Source organism: Neoarius graeffei, chromosome 10 (genome assembly GCF_027579695.1).
Source record: "Neoarius graeffei isolate fNeoGra1 chromosome 10, fNeoGra1.pri, whole genome shotgun sequence".
Lineage (NCBI taxonomy): Eukaryota > Metazoa > Chordata > Actinopteri > Siluriformes > Ariidae > Neoarius > Neoarius graeffei.
The window spans coordinates 16865385-16888866 of record NC_083578.1 but is presented as its reverse complement, the minus strand read 5'-3'; the positions used below and the strand labels follow the sequence as shown (position 1 = coordinate 16888866).

The 23482-nt window shown below is 38.3% G+C and overlaps 2 protein-coding genes across 5 annotated transcripts in view; one reads left to right on the top strand and one right to left on the bottom strand.

The window, feature by feature from the left end:
* Window positions 1-10684, top strand: part of inpp5l (inositol polyphosphate-5-phosphatase L) — an 84223-nt gene extending 73539 nt beyond the window's left edge. For both annotated transcript variants that reach the window (XM_060931373.1, XM_060931372.1), the window contains exons 14-16: window positions 972-1040; window positions 2015-2080; window positions 6593-10684. In XM_060931373.1, the coding sequence (XP_060787356.1) occupies window positions 972-1040; window positions 2015-2056 (111 nt within the window). In that variant the 3' untranslated portion in view covers window positions 2057-2080; window positions 6593-10684. The remainder of the gene's footprint in view (window positions 1-971; window positions 1041-2014; window positions 2081-6592) is intronic.
* Window positions 10685-18219: 7535 nt separating this feature from the next.
* Window positions 18220-23310, bottom strand: nkx6.3 (NK6 homeobox 3). Of its 3 annotated transcripts, none has more exons than XM_060930707.1 (3): window positions 22737-23310; window positions 21702-21871; window positions 18220-18730 (listed from the first exon to the last, which is right to left on the bottom strand). In XM_060930707.1, exons 1-3 carry the CDS (start codon window positions 23188-23190, stop codon window positions 18503-18505), a joined length of 852 nt encoding a protein of 283 aa, XP_060786690.1. In that variant the 5' UTR covers window positions 23191-23310; the 3' UTR covers window positions 18220-18502. The 3 variants fall into 3 exon arrangements, with proteins under 3 accessions (XP_060786690.1, XP_060786692.1, XP_060786693.1); XM_060930709.1 differs by having other exon boundaries at window positions 21702-21874; window positions 22779-23310; XM_060930710.1 differs by having other exon boundaries at window positions 22779-23310.
* Between the last annotated feature and the right edge of the window lie 172 nt (window positions 23311-23482).

The following is a 23482-nucleotide window of genomic DNA, read 5'->3' as shown; positions in this document are numbered from 1 at the left end:
GTCGAAACATGTCTGTAACAAAAGAAAACTAATGACTTGACAGTAGGTTGTCTTTCGATTACGTTCATTATGTCTTATATTAAATATAGTTAGTTTTTTTTTTTTTTTTTTTTTCTTTTTTATCAGACATCTAATTTATTGGGTTTGTTTACCTGACATGTTTCGACGTACAACTTCCGTCTTCCTCAGAGTGTCACCGGATGTTAATTGGTGACGCATCTTTTATCAGCTGCTGTTTCTGAAGGCGTGGCCTTCCTGTCTGGTTTGACAGGTCGGTCACGCCTTCTACTGTCTGTTTGTCCCCTGCAAGATGGCACTCCAGGTGTGGGAGAGCATGTATGCTCCCTCATCCCGGTTGATGGTCCTCGGGCTTCGCTTACGGATCTCCATGGCCTCCCTGATCCAGCGCTGATGTTTGTTATCTTCTGTGCGGATGACTCTGGCATTCCCCCAGTCCATAATGTGATTTTCCCATAATGTGATAATGGGAAAATCACATTATGGACTGGGGGAATGCCAGAGTCATCCGCACAGAAGATAACAAACATCAGCGCTGGATCAGGGAGGCCATGGAGATCCGTAAGCGAAGCCCGAGGACCATCAACCGGGATGAGGGAGCATACATGCTCTCCCACACCTGGAGTGCCATCTTGCAGGGGACAAACAGACAGTAGAAGGCGTGACCGACCTGTCAAACCAGACAGGAAGGCCACGCCTTCAGAAACAGCAGCTGATAAAAGATGCGTCACCAATTAACATCCGGTGACACTCTGAGGAAGACGGAAGTTGTACGTCGAAACATGTCAGGTAAACAAGCCCAATAAATTAGATGTCTGATAAAAAAGAAAAAAAAAAACTGACAGTAGGTTGTGTTTACTGATTCAATAAAACCAGCAGGTCTTGGTAGTGGACTCAACAGTTTGGACTTTAGTGTGCTTGATTGATTTTTCTTTCTTTATATCTATTTACAGACAAACAACGGAGACAGTAAAGTTGTGTACAACATGCTGGGCCAGAAGGTTTGCATGGGAGACCACAAGGTAATGCAAGAGGAAATGAACGGACTGTGAAAGCCTTAAAGCTAGACGGCCTTCCGATTTCATAAAATCGGTGAAATTTAGTTCTCTCTGACATATGGTCATTGTGAAGTGTTTATTTCTGTAATCTCTCACAAAATATCAGACCATTCTGTGGCTGGGAAGTTATTTAATTTGAGGGGATTCACGAGCAAATAATGTGCATGGAATCACTCGCTTCACGCAGTCAAGCAGACAGAGGAAGTCTGTGTGCGCATGCGCAGGGTTACCTCTATCATCTTTTGGGTTTTACAGCAGCTGGCATCCACAGTGTTGCATTACTGCCATTTACAGGTTTACCTTTGAGCGTGCACCGACGGTTCCATCATTCTGTCATTAAACGAACAGCTGATCACACCGAGGTGCTCGCTGACCGCCGATATTTATTAGTTTGGTCTTGCGTTTCCTTTCCTTCGTATATAACAATGTCTTTTCTTCTCGCTTTCCGTTACTGTCGTCAGTCTTTCATGTTTCATTCTCACACTCACGTCCTCCATTTTCCTCTCCTGTTTCAAATTTGTATCCCACAATGCCTTGTGCAAACAGGGAAAGTCCACCACGTGATGCATGACGTAGTATCTTGTATTGCGTCATGGTGAAGCAGGAAAAAATAGTGGAGAATTTAGGGCCACATGGCCCTAAAGTTGTTAATTGTTCTATTTAAAAAAAAAAAAAAAGAATAAAATTGAAAGTTGGTGATTCGAATTCAGTAGCTTTCGGTCCACTAAACAAAAATAACTGGGTGTTGGGGAAAATTCTTTTTATAACTTGCACTTGAAAAATCTGAAAGGCAGTCTAGCTTGAAGTGACATGAATCAGCGTCAACATCGCTGATATTTGACATGAATGTTTAACATGAACATACAATACAATCAGTTGAAAATTTGTGACTTTTTTTGTTATTTCATTCCGAGAATTTTCTTCGGTTTATTTTCTAGCCTGTCTTCTTGTTCTTTGCACTGAAATCCAATATCCAGTGATGCAGAATACAGACCCATTAAAGGGTAAGTGGTTTATCACACACATTGTATGTTTATGCTGTATGTTATCAGGTGGAATTTTTCGACCTAGGTTAGAATTTTTAACCCAGTTCATAATTTGCTACTTGTATTCGGGAGACTTACTGTATCTAGGGTTAGGATTTGGGAAGAGTTTGTATTTTAAGCTACTTGGTGATGTAATAAGACTAAATTCATTAATAAATTCAAAACACATCATGCTTTCCATCATAATTGTTGCTGGTCTAGTGGTTAAGGTGTTGGGTTAAGAAAGTAATAAGTAATGGAAAATCCCCTTTAAGAATCTTGGATAATCCAAAATTTTACCTACGTTGGAAATTATGAACTAGGTTAAAAATTATAACCCAGGTAAAAAAAAATCACATAGGGTTTTGACCTGTAACACTTACAAGACAGTTTTGTGTGTTCGTTGTTTACGATGGTTATAGGTGGAAAATTCTGCATGTTCCTATAATCTCTGCTACATTTCCTTTTCCTATAATTAAAACAAAGTTCTGTTTTTCTGGAATCTTCTGTATTTATTTATTTATTTATTTATTTATTTATTTATTAATCAATCAATCAATCAATCAATCTCATTTAATTTTAGTTCTAGAAAGTAAATCACTCCGTTTCTGCTAGATAAATCAAACAGCGGTATGCTATTTTTAATCATCTTGACAGCACTAATCTGTCAGAACCATCTGCTACGACTCCGAGTTTGTGAAATGTCAAAATTCATTAAGACAATAATTCATAAATGATCCGAGTACACTTTAGAGTAGACGTAGTGATACTCTAAAGTGCTGAGGGGGAAAAAAAAAAAAAAGTGTTTTCAGGTTCTTGAATGACCCTGACATTTTAATTTAAAATTATATTTCTGTGAAAAATGGCAGACGTGATGCACAAGTCATTCTCAGTTTTTCAGTAACAGGCTGAAGTGAACGTGTTTCAATGTGAATGGTGTTTATAAATATGAAAGAGAAAGATGTTTAAGCCCAGACACACAACCTGAACACAAATCAGCATCCGTGTGCTGATTTGTTTATATTGGGAATAAATGCGAATTAAATGTAGTTTGCTTAAAAACGCATTCGCTTTTTACAAATGTAGTATGTGAAAATTAAAGAGAACAACGGACTTGTGAACAGATCAGAAAAAAGTAAATAATGATGATAATAATAATTATTATTAGCCTTAGTAAGTAATAATTAAATTGATTATAGTTATTAAATTAACAACTGTATTATTATTATTATTATTATTATTATTATTATTAACTAATTACAATGATGAGTAAATTATAATAACTATAATAAATACACAATACTACTAATACTACTAATAATAATTTTTTTCTGATCTTTTCACAATTATATTATTATTTTTTAATGATTATTAATTTATATATTACTAATATATTAAATCAATAATATATATTGTAAATTGTTAATTTACTAATTATTGTAATTCTTATTTACTAAGGATAATAATAATAATAATAATAATAATAATAATGATGATAATAATAATTTTTAAAACACTACAACTGAAAGTACTGTGGAAAAAAGTCTGTAAACACTAATAAGAAAGCAAGATTATTATTATTATTATTATTATTATTATTATTATTATTATTATTAATAATAATAACAATAATAATAATAACAATAATAATATCATTATTATTATGAAAGTATAACTTGTGCAATATTGTAGAAGCAGGTTTAAAACACTTAAATACAACAAAATAAATATAAAAAGAAAATAAATTAATAAAAATTAATAACCTTGCTTTTTTATTAGTGTTTACAGACTTTTTTTTAAGACACAGTATTTTCACTTGTAATGTTTTATTATTATTATTATTATTATTATTATTATTATCAGCATTATTTATGCAATATTGTATAAGCAGGTTTAAAGTGCTTAAAATATAAAAAGAAAGTAAAGGAATGAAAATAACTTTGCTTAAAGTGTTTAGAAACTCCTTTTATGCACAGTATTTTCACTTGGACTTTCACTTTTTTTTTTTTAAAACAGTCCCAGTGAAAATACTGTGCATAAAAGGAGTTTCTGCATAAAAGGTGCTTTATTATTATTATTATTATTATTATTATTATTATTATTTGTAGTAGTAGTCGTATTGCAATTTCTGCAGTGTTGTTGAAGCAGGGTTACAATACCTGAATCCAAAATGAAATATTAATTTCTTTTCTTCATCATCGTATGTACGAGCAGTTTTCTGCACACCGTGTTTTTTCACAGCGTTGGACAGATGTTCGTTGGAGTTCAGCTCCCTGCTTTCTCATGAAGCCATTTTCCACTCCAGTGCTCTCATTCACATTCATTTCCAGTGAGCGTCGGCCCCCGGAGATTCCTTCTGTGTCAAACAGTAAAAACAGAGCCGTCTCTTTACCTCCCCTGATCCATGGCTATTGAATCCTCTACGCTGTTTGCTGTGTTACCAACACTGAGCAGGGCACTATAAAAACGCCAGCATTTATTAATTACAGCTAGCAGGGTTAGCGGGAGGATATATCCTGGCCTGTTGTCCTGTATTGGCATTTTTATGGCCATGATTTTGTTTTGCCGCCAGGTTTATGTGTGTTCTATAGACTGTGGCTGTCAGAGGGTTAAACGGGTCTCGCATTGTGGTGGCTAATGCCATTGTTGGAGTTTGTTGGCTGTAGTAGTCGTGTGTGTCTGTTTTGTTTTGTTTTTCAAAGGAAACCTTTGTTGTGAAGAAAAGACAGCTTGTTATTTGGTTTTATCCCACCTCGATTCTGATTGGTCAGAAGATGATTATTTTTCTAGAACAGCAGCTCTGACAATAGTTCCAGTTGTAATTCAAGTTGCTGTTTTATATCAACTTGCTTGCTGTAATATGTTATCGTTTCTATAGTAACAACTCATTTACTTGGGGCTTCTATGGCAAGTGCGATTCATGATCTAAGCCGAATGATAAATGGATTTTGAGGTTATGTTTACCTCGCCTGCGACGGAGTAAACGGGGCGAGGTTTTGTAATCAGTGTGGTTTGTTTGTGTGTGTCTGTCTGTTAACAATCTAGCATCTAAATGGTTGCACCGATTGACTGCAAATTTTCAGGGTAGTTGGGCAATGGTCCGTGTATTACCTGATTAAATTTTGGGGGTAATCGGGTCAAGGTAAGGGTTCAGGCCATCTGAAAGGTCAACGTTTCTTGTGATGTTGTTCCTAGGTTTCCATAGAGTATGGCCAATCCACCCCCATTTTCTTCACTGTATTTGGGTTACCATGGGTGTTTCTTTTGTTCTTGTCAGCAACTCTTGATTGGTAATCTTCTCTGGCCACCATATCCTTAGGATAACTGCGAGTTGGCCTAGTGGTTAGCGTGTTCACTTCTCGACTGGGAAGTCATGAGTTCTACTTGCAGTCAGGTCATATGAAAGACCATCATAAAAATGGTACCTACTGCCATCTTGCAAAGGCAAATTTTGGGGGTAATCGGGTCAAGGTCAACAGCAAGGTCAGCCTTTCGGTCGAAATAACATTTTGTTAATAACTAAATTTCATCAAAATACGTTCACTACTTTTTGAGTTATGTTGGGAACAAACAAACAAACTGAGTTGAAATAAATGGATTTTGAGGTTATGTTTTCACCTCTGTTTGTTTGTTCTCAACGTAACTCAAAAAGTAGTGAACGAATTTGGATGAAATTTGGAGGAAAGGTGGGCCATGGGTCAAGGAACCATTGACTAGATTTTGATGCAAATCTGAATATGTGGCTTGGCAGAGGTAGGCACTTTACTGAGTACCAAAATGCGTTCACTACTTTTTGAGTTACATTGGGAACAGACAAACAAACAAACGGAGGTGAAAACATCACCTCCTCCAACACATTTGGTGGAGGTAACTGGAAGGGCACTCAGAAAGTACATACAAGGCCAGATGCCTTGTCTTAAAATCTTAGCAACATAAGTCAGTACCACTCCAAAATGTACTTGGTTCTTCCTTGACCAATGTTACACCTTTCCACCAAGTTTCATGAAAATTGGACTTGCAGTTTTTCTATAATCCTGTTTAGGGACAAATGAGCAAACCACACCAAAAATGATGTAGGCGGAGGTAATAATTGTTTATTTGAAGTTATGTGTAAGGAGATGTTTATTTCCCATTTATGGAAGGAGTTTCCAGTGTCAGTATTTTGTAAGAATCAGTCAGTTTTCCACCATGGGAGAGTCTTCAGTACAGAAGTACATCATCAGGTGGTATAAGAGGAATAATACCAACATTCAATCAACTTTGGGATGGTAAACATAACTCCGCTTTGTGTTGGGTCGCATCCCACCACCATGTCATTGATTAGTTTCCTGTAATAACAACACACCCTGTCAGGTTTTATTGTTCGAGCTTAGAAAATAAAAGAAGGTTCCTGGTTCAAAAGGGAACCGTTTTGAACTTCAAGATGTTCTGTGGAAAAACAAAAACTTTCTCTGTACGTCCTCTGATCTCTTCGTTGTCTTTGTCCTCTAGGTTTGCTGATATGCATCCGTGAAGACGAAGAGGGTTTATAGACGGCTGTTCTTCTGCTACAATAACTCACAACCTTCGTAGACCTCAAACCGCACACAAAAAGGACGGCGTATTTCTTAAAAAAAAAAGCAAACAAACCCTAGTACAATTTCTCTGGTTTTACAGTTCTCAAGGTTTTTTTTTTTCCGTAGTTTTAGATATTATCAGCAGTCTTCTGACTGAAACCTATAGTCTGGGAATGCATGATAAGGAAATAGCTAAATTTTTTAAACTTTATATCACTAGCATGCTCGGTAAAAGCTAAATCCAACTATACATCATACACTGCTGGATTGCACAGGCTGCTCAGTTGGCATTCACCCACTCACATTCTGATTTTAAATCTACGCTTGTTTGCGTGTGGGTTTTTTTTTTTTTAAGCCTTTGAACCTTTATGTAGTATGTGTTCGGTGTTGCTTCCGCTTCCGCTGTGGCCCTCGAGTTTCTCCATATCTCAGCGGTGCTGTAAGTCAGACATCCTGAGATCAATAGAATATGTACGCGGCGACCTCCGGGGGCGAATTCGAAAGCTATCAGCGCTGTGTGAAATATGGAAATCTGTCCCAAAGCAGCGAAGCCTGACAAGCCCTCAGACTTTTAATTACAGCTTCGGTTTCAGCGAACATACAACACGCTGTAAAGCTGAAGGGACATTCCGTAACGTTTGTTTCGGTTGTGGGGTGTGTGAGGGATGTAGTCAATCCGAAAACTAAACCAGACGCTTTTATTACTGTGAGGAGATCTTAGTTATCGTTTTCTGCTAAGTATAATAAGCCAAGCCAAGTTCATAACCAAGTCTTGTATTGCTTCTTCATGGTCATGCTGCTATAACGGCTCCCAGCATGCATGGACTGATTTCCTTTTCCTTTCTATACGTCTGTATTTCTTAATCAGGTAGCAAGGCAAGCTGTGTGTCCAACAGTGTCCTTCTGGATTCTTTTAAAGAAACACAACCATGCAACATAGCTTTAGGGCCCGGTTCCACAACACCTACATCTCTGACTATACCTATTCCTGAATTTAGTTCCAGTCTGGAGCAGAAACACCATAACTATAACCCTGACTATAATATCGCTTGGTCCTGACACTCAGCTAAATAAACGCATGCAACTTCGGAATAGTCATGGAAGTTTTTCCCAAGTAGCAGCACATTATTCCGGGTCATACTGTACAGCTCGGACTCCAAAACGACCCATGTACACGCTCCAGCGGTTGATATAATACGGATAGGTCACAGATCACGGAAATATAATAAAAACGTGTACAAAATACGGAGCAGTTACGGATTTTAATACGGATGCTAATAATTTACAGATTGGTCACCGATGTTTCAGTATAGCCCAGGTCACAACCGGACATACGATTTTTTGGCCGTGCGATTTTTGGCGTTTCCCAAATCGCTGCGTTTTTTTTGTTCGTGGAGAAAGACGCGCGTTGGCCGTAAGTTTGTCTTGCAACCTGAAAAAAACGTAAGCGCCCGTAGAGTTTGTTTGACATGACAAAGAACCTCTGCGGCCAGTCTACGGCTCGAAAATCAGCACGTCACACGCACGCCCTCTGTGCGTTTCTTGCGTTTTTTGCACGTAGACCGGCTGTAGGAGCACGTACGGCCGGTTGTGACCAAGGCTTATATTACAGATCGGTTACCGATTTCATACCATTAAGAAGTCTAAAACAATTAGATGTTTGGACTGACAAAGTTCAGAATTAAAATCTCTTACCTGCATTTATATGTTTACTTTATTATTACTATTGATATTTCACGGAAAATAATCACGTCCGTGAATAAAAGATCCGTGCTTTGTATTTTTTTTTTTTTCCGTGAAGAAAAAAATTCTAGGATTCATCGATCTATCCGTGTAATCTAAATACCCCCCGTCCCCTCCTCATTCTGTTACTTCATGATGCAACAAGGATGTACAAAGATACCTGGGGAAAAACAGCATGTGCTCAGCAACGTCACAATTACTTGATTGGTCAGATCAGATGTTTTATCGGATCAGGTCCAGGCCTGGAAAAATGGCTCCAGAAGCAAATCTCACCGATACGGATAAACCCAGGCCTGGGCTCTAGGTATCGTTATCGGTCTGGTGGGAGCACCAACCACGTAAACTGCAGGGGACTGATTTATTTATCGTTATAGTTATAGTTATCGGTATTGAGGGACCGGGCCTTAAGTTGTATTAGATTGATCTGTGAATAGTTTTGCATTTATTCCTTTATATTTGACGTTGTTTTGCTTCTTTATCCTCGGTTTATATTATGAACAGGACAATGGGTGGCGGTTGTTGTTGTTGTTGGTTTTGAAATGAATTTGAATTAATTAAAGCTGCATTTTAAGTTTCTTCAGTGGCCTAATCACACAACGAGTCGCATCACGTTTTAAGATTTCCAAACCGATTCCCTCCACTAATTATCAATATTCATTAACCGCCATTCAAACATGCGGACAAAACTAATGATACAGATATGACAAGCAGGCCATTATTCCAATTCGACTAGGATTCATCGATCTATCCGTGTAATCTAAATACCCCCCGTCCCCTCCTCATCCCCCTCCCCCTCCTCAACCTGAGGATTTTTTTTTTTCGATAATTTACGTGCGAGGGTTAAATTGCCCGGCCCATTTGTCAATAATGGACTTGTTGGAGTTGATCCATGATGGTGCTGGACATAATGCATTGCTCTCGAGAGCTTTGCCCTAAGCTGAAGTTCAATACGAGGCTGTGATGTTGCTCAGCGAGAAGCACTGATGTTCTTTTAGCATTTGTGATTTTCTGATGAGATTGAAACACTACTTTTTATTTTATTTTTATTTTCTTTTCTTTGCAAAGCGTAATTTATATCTTTTGTACGTTGGAAGGGGCATCGATAGTCGCTGGGAGTCTTTGGGCTCATGTAGCCGCTAATGTTTGCACTTATTTGTGGGTGTGATAGGGATTATTTTACACAGAGTTGATTTTGGTGTTCACTAAAAATATTGTTGCTTTTTCAGTAGCGTTTTTCGAAAATTTGTTCAAAATGTCTTTTTTTTTTTTTAATTTTAATTAGAGATTACGGTTATACACAGGTTTTGATGATTTATACACGGTGATAGTGATAGAAGAAATGTCATGTTATGCCTTATTGGTGTGTGTGTGTGTGTGATACATCCTTTGAAATATAATATTTTAAAACCTTTTCCTTAAAGACGAAACATACCAACTGAAAATGAAAAAGAGAAAGAAAAAAACAACTCCTCGCACAGCTCTTTTATCAAGTCAAACTATTTAATAATGGCTGTCGTTGTTTTATCTTTAAAATTAAAGTGTTCCACTTCTAATGTGAATTTCATAACCTCTACTATTCACACCGTAAAACTGTTAACCTGTTAACTCTGCGTAAGATGTCTAAAGCTATAACCACACTCCTCTGGATGTGCTCTCAAACGAACACTGATCACGCTCGAGGTGAAATGGATCCGAGTGATTTTTTTTCTCTCGGTTTATTTTATTGTATTTGTTCAGACAGACAGATGAGAGCAGTTTGTCCGGTTCATCGGCATGTAAAAGAGGAAAGCCAGTTAAATCCTGGCTCGTCGTAGTCATTAACACACTCGAGGAGATTAATGGCACTGTGATTCTGGCAGCTTTCGGCTTTCCGCTGATTGCCGAGAGGAACGTTGTCGATAGAGGGACGGCGCTGGGAAAAATCTCACCTTCACGATTCTATTCATTCCTTCAGATAATCAGCTAAATTTGCCTCATGCATTATCACAGAATGTTGTTCCAAATTGAGGTTCTGTTCACGACTCAGATAGCTTGTGCCAAATGTGTCATAGAAATATATAAATATATCTCATGTTTGTTTGGTTTTGTTTTCCTCTTTGAATTTCCTGTTTATCATATTTATCTGATAAAAACAAACAAACCAAGAAGCGGTTAATAGACTGCATTTGTACCTCTTAAGCAGCTGAATGTCAAGTTGCTGTTGGCATTAAACCTAAAATGAATGTTTAATTTTCAAATGGTATGTTATCTGATTCTCTATAAAGTGTATCTATAAATCATGAAATGTGTCCATTGTTGTTTATTCCAAATACAGTTGGAACTAGAAGAGCACTCGGTAGAGTGTACACCTCTGCCAAGCCACATAACATTAAAATCAAATCACTTGAACCTAAGATCATACCAAAGCTGCACACCAAATTTCATCCAAATCTGTTCACTAATTTTTGAGTTATGTTGGGAAAAGACAAAAAACTTCTGGATCTACACTACCGTTCAAAAGTTTGGGGTCACCCAGACAATTTTGTGTTTTCCATGAAAAGTCACACTTTTATTTACCACCATAAGTTGTAAAATGAATAGACAATATAGTCAAGACATTTTTCTGGCCATTTTGAGCATTTAATCGACCCCACAAATGTGATGCTCCAGAAACTCAATCTGCTCAAAGGAAGGTCAGTTTTATAGCTTCTCTAAAGAGCTCAACTGTTTTCAGCTGTGCTAACATGATTGTACAAGGGTTTTCTAATCATCCATTAGCCTTCTGAGGCAATGAGCAAACACATTGTACCATTAGAACACTGGAGTGAGAGTTGCTGGAAATGGGCCTCTATACACCTATGGAGATATTGCACCAAAAACCACACATTTGCAGCTAGAATAGTCATTTACCACATTAGCAATGTATAGAGTGGATTTCTGATTAGTTTAAAGTGATCTTCATTGAAAAGAACAGTGCTTTTCTTTCAAAAATAAGGACATTTCAAAGTGACCCCAAACTTTTGAATGGTAGTGTACATACATTCTTCTCCTTCTTGGTTGGCTCTGTCTCATCTTGTGGTAGAGAAACGTGAGGCGGCTTTAACTTTTGATTTCCACAAAACCCGATCCTTGGCAGTAATCCGCACTTCCCTCTCATCCAACATGACATTGTTGCTTAGAAGTTTGACGACATGTTGCAAGTAGTTTGATTTCTGTCTTCCTCTGCTTCAGTGACCATGAGATGGAACATACAGACATGAGATCGCTTTCATTCCTCCTGATTGAAAACATATCTGGAGCTAATCAATTGTTCCTTGGTCCATGGCCCACCTTTCCTCAAAATGTCATTAAAATCCATTTTTTGATAATTAAAAAAAAAAAACCAAGGTAATAAACCTTTAAATGGATTTTAAAAATACGTAAGTGATATGCAGTACTGTGCACAAGTCTTAGGCATATGGAAAGAAACGCTGTGGACCAAAAGTGGCTTAAAAATAATGAACTAAAATGTTTCAACATTAAAAATAATACTATAAACAGTCATCAGTAAGCTGTAATAAATAAAGCAAATTCAGTATTTGGTGTGAGACGACTCTTTGCTTTAAAAAAAAAATATAGTAGTCTCCGGTCCAATGAGTGTAGTTTGATAAGGAAATGAGCTGTAGGTTTTACTGAGCATCTTACAGAACCAGCCACAGTTCTTCTGGACACTTTGACTGTCACACTCGCTTCTTAATTTTGCACCAAAACCCAGCAGCCTTCATTATGGTTTCTTTTTTAATCTGAAAATCATAAAATCAGCCGTGGCCACAATGTGGCAGGAGTGCAATGCATAAAATGATAAGTTTTAAAATATAGCCGCAAGAGGCGATGAAGGGCCTGAACACCTCTGGTATACCAAATTTGGCATGGATCCAATAAACTATCAAGGAGGAGAACGTCAAAAGGTAACACGTGTCAAAACGTACAAAACCAAAAATAACTCCTTGTTGAGTATGGCTAATACAATATACAGTACAATTTTGTTCATCTTGCCCCCCCCACCTACCAAATTTGACATGGATAGGTGAAACTATATACCGGGTAAAAGTCTCAATGGCTGTGGGGGCGCTATGGAGTCCCCTGGACACACCCAGGGCCAAGGCTCTATCCCTGAGTAGTGGTGGCCAGGACTGATGTGTGTACCAAATTTCATGAGTTTTCACCCATGGGAAGCACCTCAAAAATGGCCAAGTCTTGAAGAAAATGAAGAAGAATCCTTAGGAAAACAATAGGGCCTTGCACCTCAGTGCAGCGCCCTCTGGTGGACACTGGAAGCCGTGCACCTCTGGTGCTCAGGCCCTATAAAAGGTTGCAAACTTCAGTTAATGCTTCCATGAATGTTGCCTGGTTTGAGGATTTCACAAATCTCATCATCTCTAGCCGCTTTATCCTGTTCTACAGGGTCGCAGGCAAGCTGGAGCCTATCCCAGCTGACTACAGGCGAAAGGTGGGGTACACCCTGGACAAGTCGCCAGGTCATCACAGGGCTGACACATAGACACAGACAACCATTCACACTCACATTCACACCTACGGTCAATTTAGAGTCACCAGTTAACCTAACCTGCATGTCTTTGGACTGTGGGGGAAACCGGAGCACCCGGAGGAAACCCACGCGGACACGGGGAGAACATGCAAACTCCGCACAGAAAGACCCTTGCTGGCCACGGGGCTCGAACCTGGACCTTCTCGCTGTGAGGCGACAGTGCTAACCACTACACCACCGTGCCGCCCAATTTCACAAATGACTGAAGAAAATACTGGGATTTTCAGTACAACACTCTTGAGTGGTGAGCAAAACAAAAACCATCAGAAAAGCCCTGTTGAAATTGAGATTGGTTCAACCTAACACGAAGGCAAATAACTCAGTAACTCGAATCACAGCTCTGTACAAACATGGTGAGTTGAAAAGCATCTCCTTGTCGTGGATGGTCTCCAACAACAGAAATTCACATCCGGCTTCACTTCTGTATCTGAGGCTTTTTAAAACCCGGACAGTTGACTATTGGGAAAACCAATGTTTTTCTGATTTGAACAGGGCTGTGAAAAATCCGCGGATCAGCGGAATTCCGCGAATTTGGCCGCCAAAAATATCATTTTAGTAAATCATCTAATTTTGCAATAAAAATTGGGGGGGGGTAGGTTTCTTTTGCGACAATGACAGACCAGTTTACGGCATTTGCGCCATGCTTACAAACCACGGCACGAATCTTGTGCTCTTTAAACACACTTTCGATATCAATGGTTTTGAAAAGGAGAATTTCGCGGTATGTCCGTGTCACGGAGGGACATCGTTCAGAGGGAGGACGGTGAGACCGACGATGTCAAAAACATTTGCCAAGGAAAACGGCATCAAAAATCCATGGAATTGGCGATGGCTGGAGTTTAAAGTCGGTAGTCAATGAGCACATACAGAAGATAAAAGAACCGGGGAAAGCTTACTGCATCTTGTGCCATCAGGATGTGAAGTACGGTTCTGGTGGAAGAACGCGTTTGGTTGACCATGTTAAAGGAAAAAAACATGTGGAATTGGTGAAATTGAAGCTGTTGAACTATAGATTACCAGGTAGACCATCTTGTTCATATTTATATATTCAATTTATAATAATAATAATAAACAGTTCAAATTAAATAGCATGGTTGAGAAAATATTTGCTTTCAGGAGATGCTTCAAATCTATCAATATACACAAAATCTGTTCAGCTTCTGGGGCCCTGTGGGCCCCCGGCTCCTGGGGGACTGCTCCCCCCAGACCCCCTGCTAAAATTGTTTCCTCAGATTTTGTCATTTCTATTTCACAGCCCTGTTTGAAAATGAATTTACTTCCTGTCCTACTTTTAAGTGATTAAATAATAATATTTCAGGCCTAATCGTTTCTGACGTTGCTTCCTATCAGCTGGCTTATATTACAACATATCACACTGCAGTTTCTAATTTTTGTTATCAACAAAAATTATCAAGAAAAGACCGTAAACTATGTCAAGAGTCAGTTGCTTCCTTACAAAACCTTTTTGTGTTTGTCTTTGAGTCGTCATGGGATTTGAGTGACAAATTCAGACGCTGAAAACAGTCAATAGATAAACAACAGCATCGATAACATTAACAACGTTGCTAATATTTAGCCCCTGTAATGGTATGTTAATACACACTCGTGTTTTCCAACGCTCGGCTGTGAATAATGTGTTTACTCGCCGCATTACTGCAGCAGGTGTTAGTGCGACGCACACAGATAGCTTTATGTTGCCTTATCAGTAAGAGGGTGTTACTGCACAACTTAGAGATACAGCTTTTTATTTCACGTCACGTTGACATCCTTTCCGACAATGGTGCAATATTAACCGTGTAACAAAAAACTTCCTTTGTTCCCTTCAGCAACTCTGAGCGTTGCTCCAAAAGTGTTGTGAAAAGATTTCAAGGAGACTCAAACATTTACAGTCAATTTACAAAAAAAGTTCAGTGTTAAGAATGATTACGAAAATGGTGTATTTGAGCAAAACACCTACAGGATAGGAATTATCGGAGTCAGTCAGTATAGGAGGTCAGTCTCGAGAACATCTTGAGCTGATGAGGAATTACAGCTGCTACCTAATATACGATACTGTGCAAAAGTCTGAAGTGCCTTATTGTTGTTGTTTTTTTCCATACAAACTCATCTCATCTCATTATCTCTAGCCGCTTTATCCTGTTCTACAGGGTCACAGGCAAGCTGGAGCCTATCCCAGCTGACTACGGGCGAAAGGCGGGGTATACCCTGGACAAGTCGCCAGGTCATCACAGGGCTGACACATAGACACAGACAACCATTCACACTCACATTCACACCTACGGTCAATTTAGAGTCACCAGTCAACCTAACCTGCATGTCTTTGGACTGTGGGGGAAACCGGAGCACCCGGAGGAAACCCACGCGGACACGGGGAGAACATGCAAACTCCACACAGAAAGGCCCTCGCCGGCCCCGGGGCTCGAACCCAGGACCTTCTTGCTGTGAGGCGACAGCGCTAACCACTACACCACCGTGCCGCCTTCCATACAAACTTTGTTATAGATTTTGATTTTATGACTTCTTCATTGGCGGCACGGTGGTGTAGTGGTTAGTGCTGTCGCCTCACAGCAAGAAGGTCCGGGTTCGAGCCCCATGGGCGGCGAGGGCCTTTCTGTGTGGAGTTTGCATGTTCTCCCCGTGTCCGCGTGGGTTTCCTCCGGGTGCTCCGGTTTCCCCCACAGTCCAAAGACATGCAGGTTAGGTTAACTGGTGACTCTAAATTGACCGTAGGTGTGAATGTGAGTGTGAATGATTGTCTGTCTATGTGTCAGCCCTGTGATGACCCGGCGACTTGTCCAGGGTGTACCCCGCCTTTCGCCCGTAGTCAGCTGGGATAGGCTCCAGCTTGCCTGCGACCCTGTAGAACAGGATAAAGCGGCTAGAGATAATGAGATGAGATGAGACTTCTACATTATCAAGTCAAAACATTGCAAAAACATTTTCAAGTTCCAAACGTTCATCCATTTTCCAGCACAAAATTAAATGCTACAGAAAAATATTTTCGTATCTGAGTAGCATATTACATTACACTCCAAGAAAGCACTTTTCAGATGAAAAAAGAAAGCACGACGAAGGCTACTGGGTTTTGGTGCAAAATGAAGAAGCGAGTGTGACAGTCAAAGTGTCCAGAAGAACTGGGGCTGGTTCTGTAAGACGCTCAGTAAAACCTACAGATCATTTCCGCATAAAACTGCACTCATTGGACATGAGACTACTATTTTTTTTTTGGTTTTGGTTTGTTTTAAAGCAAAGGGTCAACTCGTCTCACACCAAACATTGACTTTGTTTCATTTATTATGGCTTACTGCTTACTGTTTATAGTATTATTTTTAATAAACCATTTCATTTCATTATTTTTAAGCCATTTTGAGTCTACAGCATTTCTTTACATGCATGTGCATATGACTTTTGCACAGTACTGTAAAGTAAAATCTTAATCAGAGGCCCATATTCAAATTCGTTACGTCAATGTTTACGCAGGGAAAGTTCTTCTCATTCAGAGTATCTGCGATGGGCTTTTTCAGCGCAACTAGACCACCTCTTTTAAACATGAGCACTTTTCTTTAAGGCGAAAATAATTAAAATCAGGGATAGAAAATAAGGACCGAAGAAGGAAATTGTGTGTTTTTGTTTGTTTTGTTTTGGCTTTGCTGTCCAGTGAAACCTAAAAACAAGCAAGCATTTCGAGATGAAAAATAAAAACAATCACATTAATCACAGCAAATTTTCAAAGACTTTTGCACGGTACTGTATATATATAAGGAATAAATAAATATGACCGAGCATGAGATCAGGTGGTTTCAGTTCTACCATGGCAATGTGCAAAGATTACAATTTTATTTTATCGATTAATGAACAGGCAGCATGGTGGTGTAGTGGTTAGCGCTATCGCCTCACAGCAAGAAGGTTCTGGGCTCAAGCCCAGTGGCCAACGGTGGCCTTTCTGTGTGGAGTTTGCATGTTCTCCCCATGTCTGCATGGGTTTCCTCCAGGTGCTCCGGTTTCCCCCACAATCAAAAGACATGCAGGTTAGGCTGATTGGTGGCTCAAAATTGACTGTAGGTGTGAATGTGAATGGTTGTTTGTCTCTATGTGTCAGCCCTGCGATGATTTGGTGACTTGTCCAAGGTATACCCCGCCTCTTGCCCATAGTCAGCTGGGAGAGGCTCCAGCTTGCCCACGACCCTGCACAGGATAAGCAGTTATGGATAATGGATGGATGGAATAGATTGATAAACGACACTTCATATTTCCATTTATAGTTACGTTTATTGTTGTGGAGCATCCGCATAGCAAGTTCGTTCCTGTTATCGCAGCTATAAACTGTCATTCCAATCCCCATGGTGACCCACTTGACTAAAGGACTTCACCGAGCTTGCCAGCAAAGACAATGTAGCCCAAAAGGACATCGGAGCAAGGCTTGGGAAAACACGTGGAGCATTTCCATTTGGAAGTCAAAGCAGTACAGCCTGAGAACAAAGGTCAGACTCTACAACAGCAACAAGGTCAAACCTGTTCTCCTTTATGGCTCGGAATGCTGGCATGTCATAAAAGATGACATGAATAAGATCAACGTCTTCCACAATGGATATGTTGCATCTTCTGGCTTAGAAAGATCTCAAATAAAGAACTTGATAAGAAGACTAACAGCTAGAGATTATGTGCTGGTGTATACAATGGCTTGGGCATGTCCTCAGATTGGACCAGAACCATATACTGCTCTAAGATGGACACCACCTGGAAACCGTAAACCAAGTCGGCCCAAAACGACATGGCGGCGAACCGTGATAACCAAGCTGAAAGACGTGGCTCTGATATGGGGTACACGTTGCCCAGGACAGGTCCAGATGGAAGCATGCCGTCGATGCCTTATGTCCCTCAAGGGACGAAGAGGACTAAGCTAAGCCAGCCCCACCTACAGCTTGTCATTTTACAGCGCAGACTCCCATAAATGCTAAATAAACAAGTCCTTACATCATATCAAACTTCATTAAACATTCCAGAACGTTCTTAAACGTAAGTATAAATACATCATTTGTAATCATGCATTAATTGCTTTGATATAAAAAGAATATAAGCATGCTGTTGTTGTTATTATTATAGGAAACCTACACGCCAGGCCAAATCGCATCAACCCATCATTGATTAATTTCCTGTAATTGCATGAAGCAGAGTGTGAAAGTTTTTCTCTCTGACTGTATTTATCTCTGTGACACAATAAACACTTGCAACAACAAGACTTTATTGCACTATTATATATTTATTAAACATCGACAATGCTGACGGTAGCATACCCAAGTCGTGTGGAAGGATTTCTCTCACGTGTCAAGTTCAATAAATAAAGATAGTTTTGGAAATTATTTACAGAAACGTGGGGTAGAAACTATAATCTGGAGATGCTGCAAGTTGGACAAAGTGAAAAGGTTTGTCTAGTGTAGACTGTATATATATATATATATATATATGTGTGCATGTGTGTTTTAGTTTTCAGCATGTAAACATTATGTCATGTACACGTGTGTGTGTGTGTGGGTGTCAGACATGATGTGGCCCCAGGCGTAGCACTGAGAATGATCTGCGGTGTTTGCGCAGCAGCAGGCGGATCTTCTCGTCGTCCGAGTCGGGGTCGAGAGGCTTGTTGTACTCCTCATCCTCGAGCTCGGTGTCTGAGGCACCCTGCCTGTCGACCCGGGGTGCCTGAGTGGAGCTCGGCTCGGATGCGCTCTTCTTACGCCACTTAGTGCGTCGGTTCTGGAACCACACCTGAGGGGGACACGCATGGACATCACAGCACAGGGTCAACTCCCACCACATAAAGAATGGATACAGTAAGTACACAGTGGGACACACAGATCTCCAGGATCGCACATATAGCTCTGTGTGTGTGTGTGTGTGTGTGTGTGTGTGTGTGTGTGTGTGTGTGTGTGTGTGTGTGTGTGTGTGCAAGGTACTTTCTTTTCTACATTCATAGACTACACATTTCTGAGTTCATGCTGTATAAAAGTGTCAGAAACTTGAAAATGAAGCCTGTATCTGTCCACTGACAATAAAACTGATTCTATTCTATTCGAGTACACTTTTTAATTCTTCTGTCGTCTATTCTGTTCTGTTAAATCCTATTCCCTTTGTTATTTACTCTTTTTAAAATTCTATTTAATTCTATTTTAATAGATAGATTGTAAAAAATTCTATTCTATTACACTTTTTAATTCTATCATCTATTCCGTTTTTAATCCTATTCATTTTGTTATTTGTGCTTTAATTCTATTAAATTCTATTTTAACAGATACATTTTTAAAATTCTATTCTATTCTAGTACATTTTTAATTCTTCTGTAGTCTGTTCTGTTCAGTCCTATTCCTTTTGTTATTTACTCTTTTTAATTCTATTTAATTCAATTTTAATTTATGTATTTTAAAAATTCCATTCTAATACACTTTTTAATTCTTCTGTAATCTATTTTGTTCTGTTAAATCCTATTACCTTTGTTATTTACTCTTTTTTATTTGTGTTTAATTCTATTTTAATAGATAAATTTTAAAAATTCTATTCTATTAAACTTTTTTAATTCTTCTATCATCTATTTGGGTTTTTTCCAATCCTATTCCTTTTGTTATTTACTATTTAATTCTATTACATTCTATTTTAATAGATACATTCTAAAAATTCTAGTCTAGTACACTTTTTAATTCTTCTGTAGTCTGTTCTTTTCAGTCCTATTCCTTTTGTTATTGAGTCTTTTCCATTCTATATAATTCTATTTTAATTTATGCATTTTAAAAATTAAATTCTAATACAGGGGGCAGCATGGTGGTGTAGTGGTTAGCGCTGTCGCCTCACAGCAAGAAGGTCCGGGTTCGAGCCCCATGGCCGGCGAGGGCCTTTCTGTGCGGAGTTTGCATGTTCTCCCCGTGTCCGCGTGGGTTTCCTCCGGGTGCTCCGGTTTCCCCCACAGTCCAAAGACATGCAGGTTAGGTTAACTGGTGACTCTAAATTGACCGTAGGTGTGAATGTGAGTGTGAATGGTTGTCTGTGTCTATGTGTCAGCCCTGTGATGACCTGGCGACTTGTCCAGGGTGTACCCCGCCTTTCGCCCATAGTCAGCTGGGATAGGCTCCAGCTTGCCTGCGACCCTGTAGAACAGGATAAAGCGGCTAGAGATAATGAGATGAGACTTTGAGCATACTCTTTAAATACATATTCTATTCTAACATATGTTTTAATTATTCTGTAGTCTGTTCTGTTCAATTCTATTTCTTTTGTTTCTAGCTCTTTTTAAAATTCCATTTAATTCTATTTTAGTAGATACATTTAAAAATACTATTCTACTCTAATCTATTTTTGCTCTGTCCTATTGCAATCTCTTTTCATTCAATTCTATTCTGTTCTATCCTACTCTATAACAATTTGCTCTTTTTTAAAACTTTAATTTATTGATTCTATTCAATTCTACTTTTTATTAATTTACTTAAGAAGTTTTTAAAAATTATTTTGCAGTCTATTCTGTTCCATTCCTTTTTAATTCTATTTTAACATAACTCATAATTTATATTCTACTGTAATCCATTCCCCTCTCTTCTATTATAATTCCCTTTAATTCAATTTTATTCTGTGTTCATTCTATAGCAACTTGCTCTTTTTATAATTGAATGCAAACCACTCTTAATTCAATTCAATTCTATTTATATATATTTTTTCTATTGCATTTTGCCATTTTAATTTCAGTCAATTATAAATTAATAATTTATTCTATTCTATTTTAATTAATTAAAACACATTTCAAATTCTATTCTACTGGATGATATTCTGTTCTGTTCTATTTTGTTCTGTCTGTAATCTACTCTTTTAAATTCTATTCTTTTAGCTACTCTTTTAAATTTTATTTTATTCTGTTTCATTCCATTTTGCCATCTTTTTCAGTTCCATTTTATTGCAAAGTTGCTGTTTTCTGATTATAATCTACTGTAAATCTAGTCTGATAATTTCTATTCTGTTTTAATATACCTTAGCTGTGTCTCTTAATATACATTTCAAATATATTCTATTGCAATCCATGATATTTTGTTCTGTTCTATTGTTATTCTATTGTAATCTACACTTTTAAATTATTTTTTAAAAAATAATCCATCCATCCATTATCAGTAGCTGCTTATCCTATTCTACAGGGTCGCAGGCAAGTTGGAGCCTATCCCAGCTGACTATGGGCGAGAGGCGGGGTACACCCTGGACAAGTCGCCAGGTCATCACAGTTAAAAATAACCTGCAGTAAAATAATCTATTTTATTCTCTTAGTTTCTATTCGACTCTATGCCAATAGACTGTTTCATAATTTACTTATAAATGCTTACTTAGAATAGAAGTATTTATTAATATATGTTATTAATTATTTTTAATTATATAATTGATCAATACAAGTATTCTATTCTGAGAAAGAATCAAATAAATTCTATTCTTTTGTAATCTCACATTAATCTGTTTGTTCTGTTTTGTTGTAAATGACTCTTTTAAATTTTCGTCCATTATAAACTGCTCCTTTTAATCCTGTTCTATTTAATATACTTTTAAAATTCTACTCTACTGTATTCTATTCTATTGTTTTGTTTCTAATATGTTTTGTTCTATTTTATTCTATCCTAAACATACATTTAGTTATATATATAATTTGTGTAACTGTGTGTGTGTGTGTGTGTGTGTGTGTGCTTGTGGGGTCACATATCAGAGTGTATCGTCTTACTTTGACCTGTGATTCGGTCATGCCCAGTGAGTACGCCAGTCTTGCTCTCTCTGGTCCTGCGAGGTATTTGGTCTGCTCGAAGGTTTTCTCGAGGGCAAAGATCTGATGCCCGCTGAACGTTGGCCGCGTGTGTTTCTTTCTTCCCGCCGTCTCACCAGGATGCCCACTGTCTACTGAAAAACAAACAGCAGATCAGATTAACTCTTTTAAATATGCTTTTTTGATTTACTTGGCTTCTTTGTAAAGATTTCCTAATGTGTAGCTACACAAATTATGCTGCACTGTAAATAAAATAAAAATAAAAATACATTGACATTAAAAGTCATGTTTTATCGGGATGGCTATTAAATTAACAGATTTAGATGTTATCAAGAATAAATTAGAAATAGGTATTGCACTGAGTCAACCAGGGGTTCATGTCTACGATGAGGTTAAAAAAAACAAGTTTAAAGAACTTAAATTATCTTTTAGGACCTTTTGTTATTGTTATATACAGGTTTATTCTTTAAACTCAATTCAATTCAATTCAATTCAATTCAATTCAATTATTTCCAAGGAGTGTATTTGTACGTCACTAAATAAAGACATCTAATAATTTACATATTCTGTTCTTATTGTGTATTTTAGTTAACTGCTAAAAACCATAATTCATACAAAGTCCAAAATGTAAACCTTTATTAATTATAATTAATCGCAATATTTAATATTATCCACAATTATTTGATCAAATCAGTTACACATTACTGTAGATATAGATGTACTGTTTCATTCAAATATTAGTATAAGTTACGAATATTCATATCAGCAATTCTTACAGCTTTATTAGAATATAAAGAAGATTTTATTACATATATTGTACTTTTCTGAAAAATAATTTATTATGTTTGGTACATTTTAAATCTTTCTTACACATATCAAGAAAAGCTGATGATGAGAATTTGTTTGTAATGATTACAGTTAATATTATATCAGGTTTTATATCAATCTATAATAATAATAATAATAATAATAATAATAGACAGGAATAAATTTTGCTTATTGGATTTCTGAAGAAAATGAATGACTGAATTTTCTTACTGTTGCTGCACTGTTGTCTTCCTCCTCTCCAGTCGTAGCCTCCCTCCACCCAGCAGCTGGTGCGTCCCTTCATGCTTGGACACTCACTAGGTTTGGGGAAAGCACCCAAAGTCGTTGGGGTGTAATCCCGGTTATAATACACCCCTGGAGTGGGCACAGTGCCACTGAAACCCCCCATACTGGAATATCCCGAGAGGAGTGCGGTGTTAGCCGGGGATCCTACAACAGAGCGACTCAGGATGTCACTGATGCCGTGTGGCGTGCCTGCCTGCAGCTGGGCATTCAGGTTGCCAGGGCCGAGCTTGTAGAAGCTGTTGGGCACAGAGTATTGGCACATGGGCGCCTTGATGTCCGTCGGGAACTGGTTCAAGCCATTGTTGAAGAGGAAAGACCCGGACAGGTTGGGCTCCATGGGAACCAGTGCGTGTCCTCTGTCTTTGTCCAATAATGATGGATCCAAAGTGAATATTTAATATTTAATGCCCAGAGGGATCTCACATGAAAGGCCAGCTTTGGCCTGATCCACTTTGGATCTGAATGAGACCAAGAGCTTTCTGAAGTTATTATTTGAGTTGGCTGAAGTCTTAAAATATCTTCTCCTCAACTTTCACCTGTTTTGTTCCATACTTTGTGCTGCAACTCCAAAGTCAACACCAAGCGTCTCGCCACCTTTAACCCAGTCCTACTCCCTGTAGATAAATGCC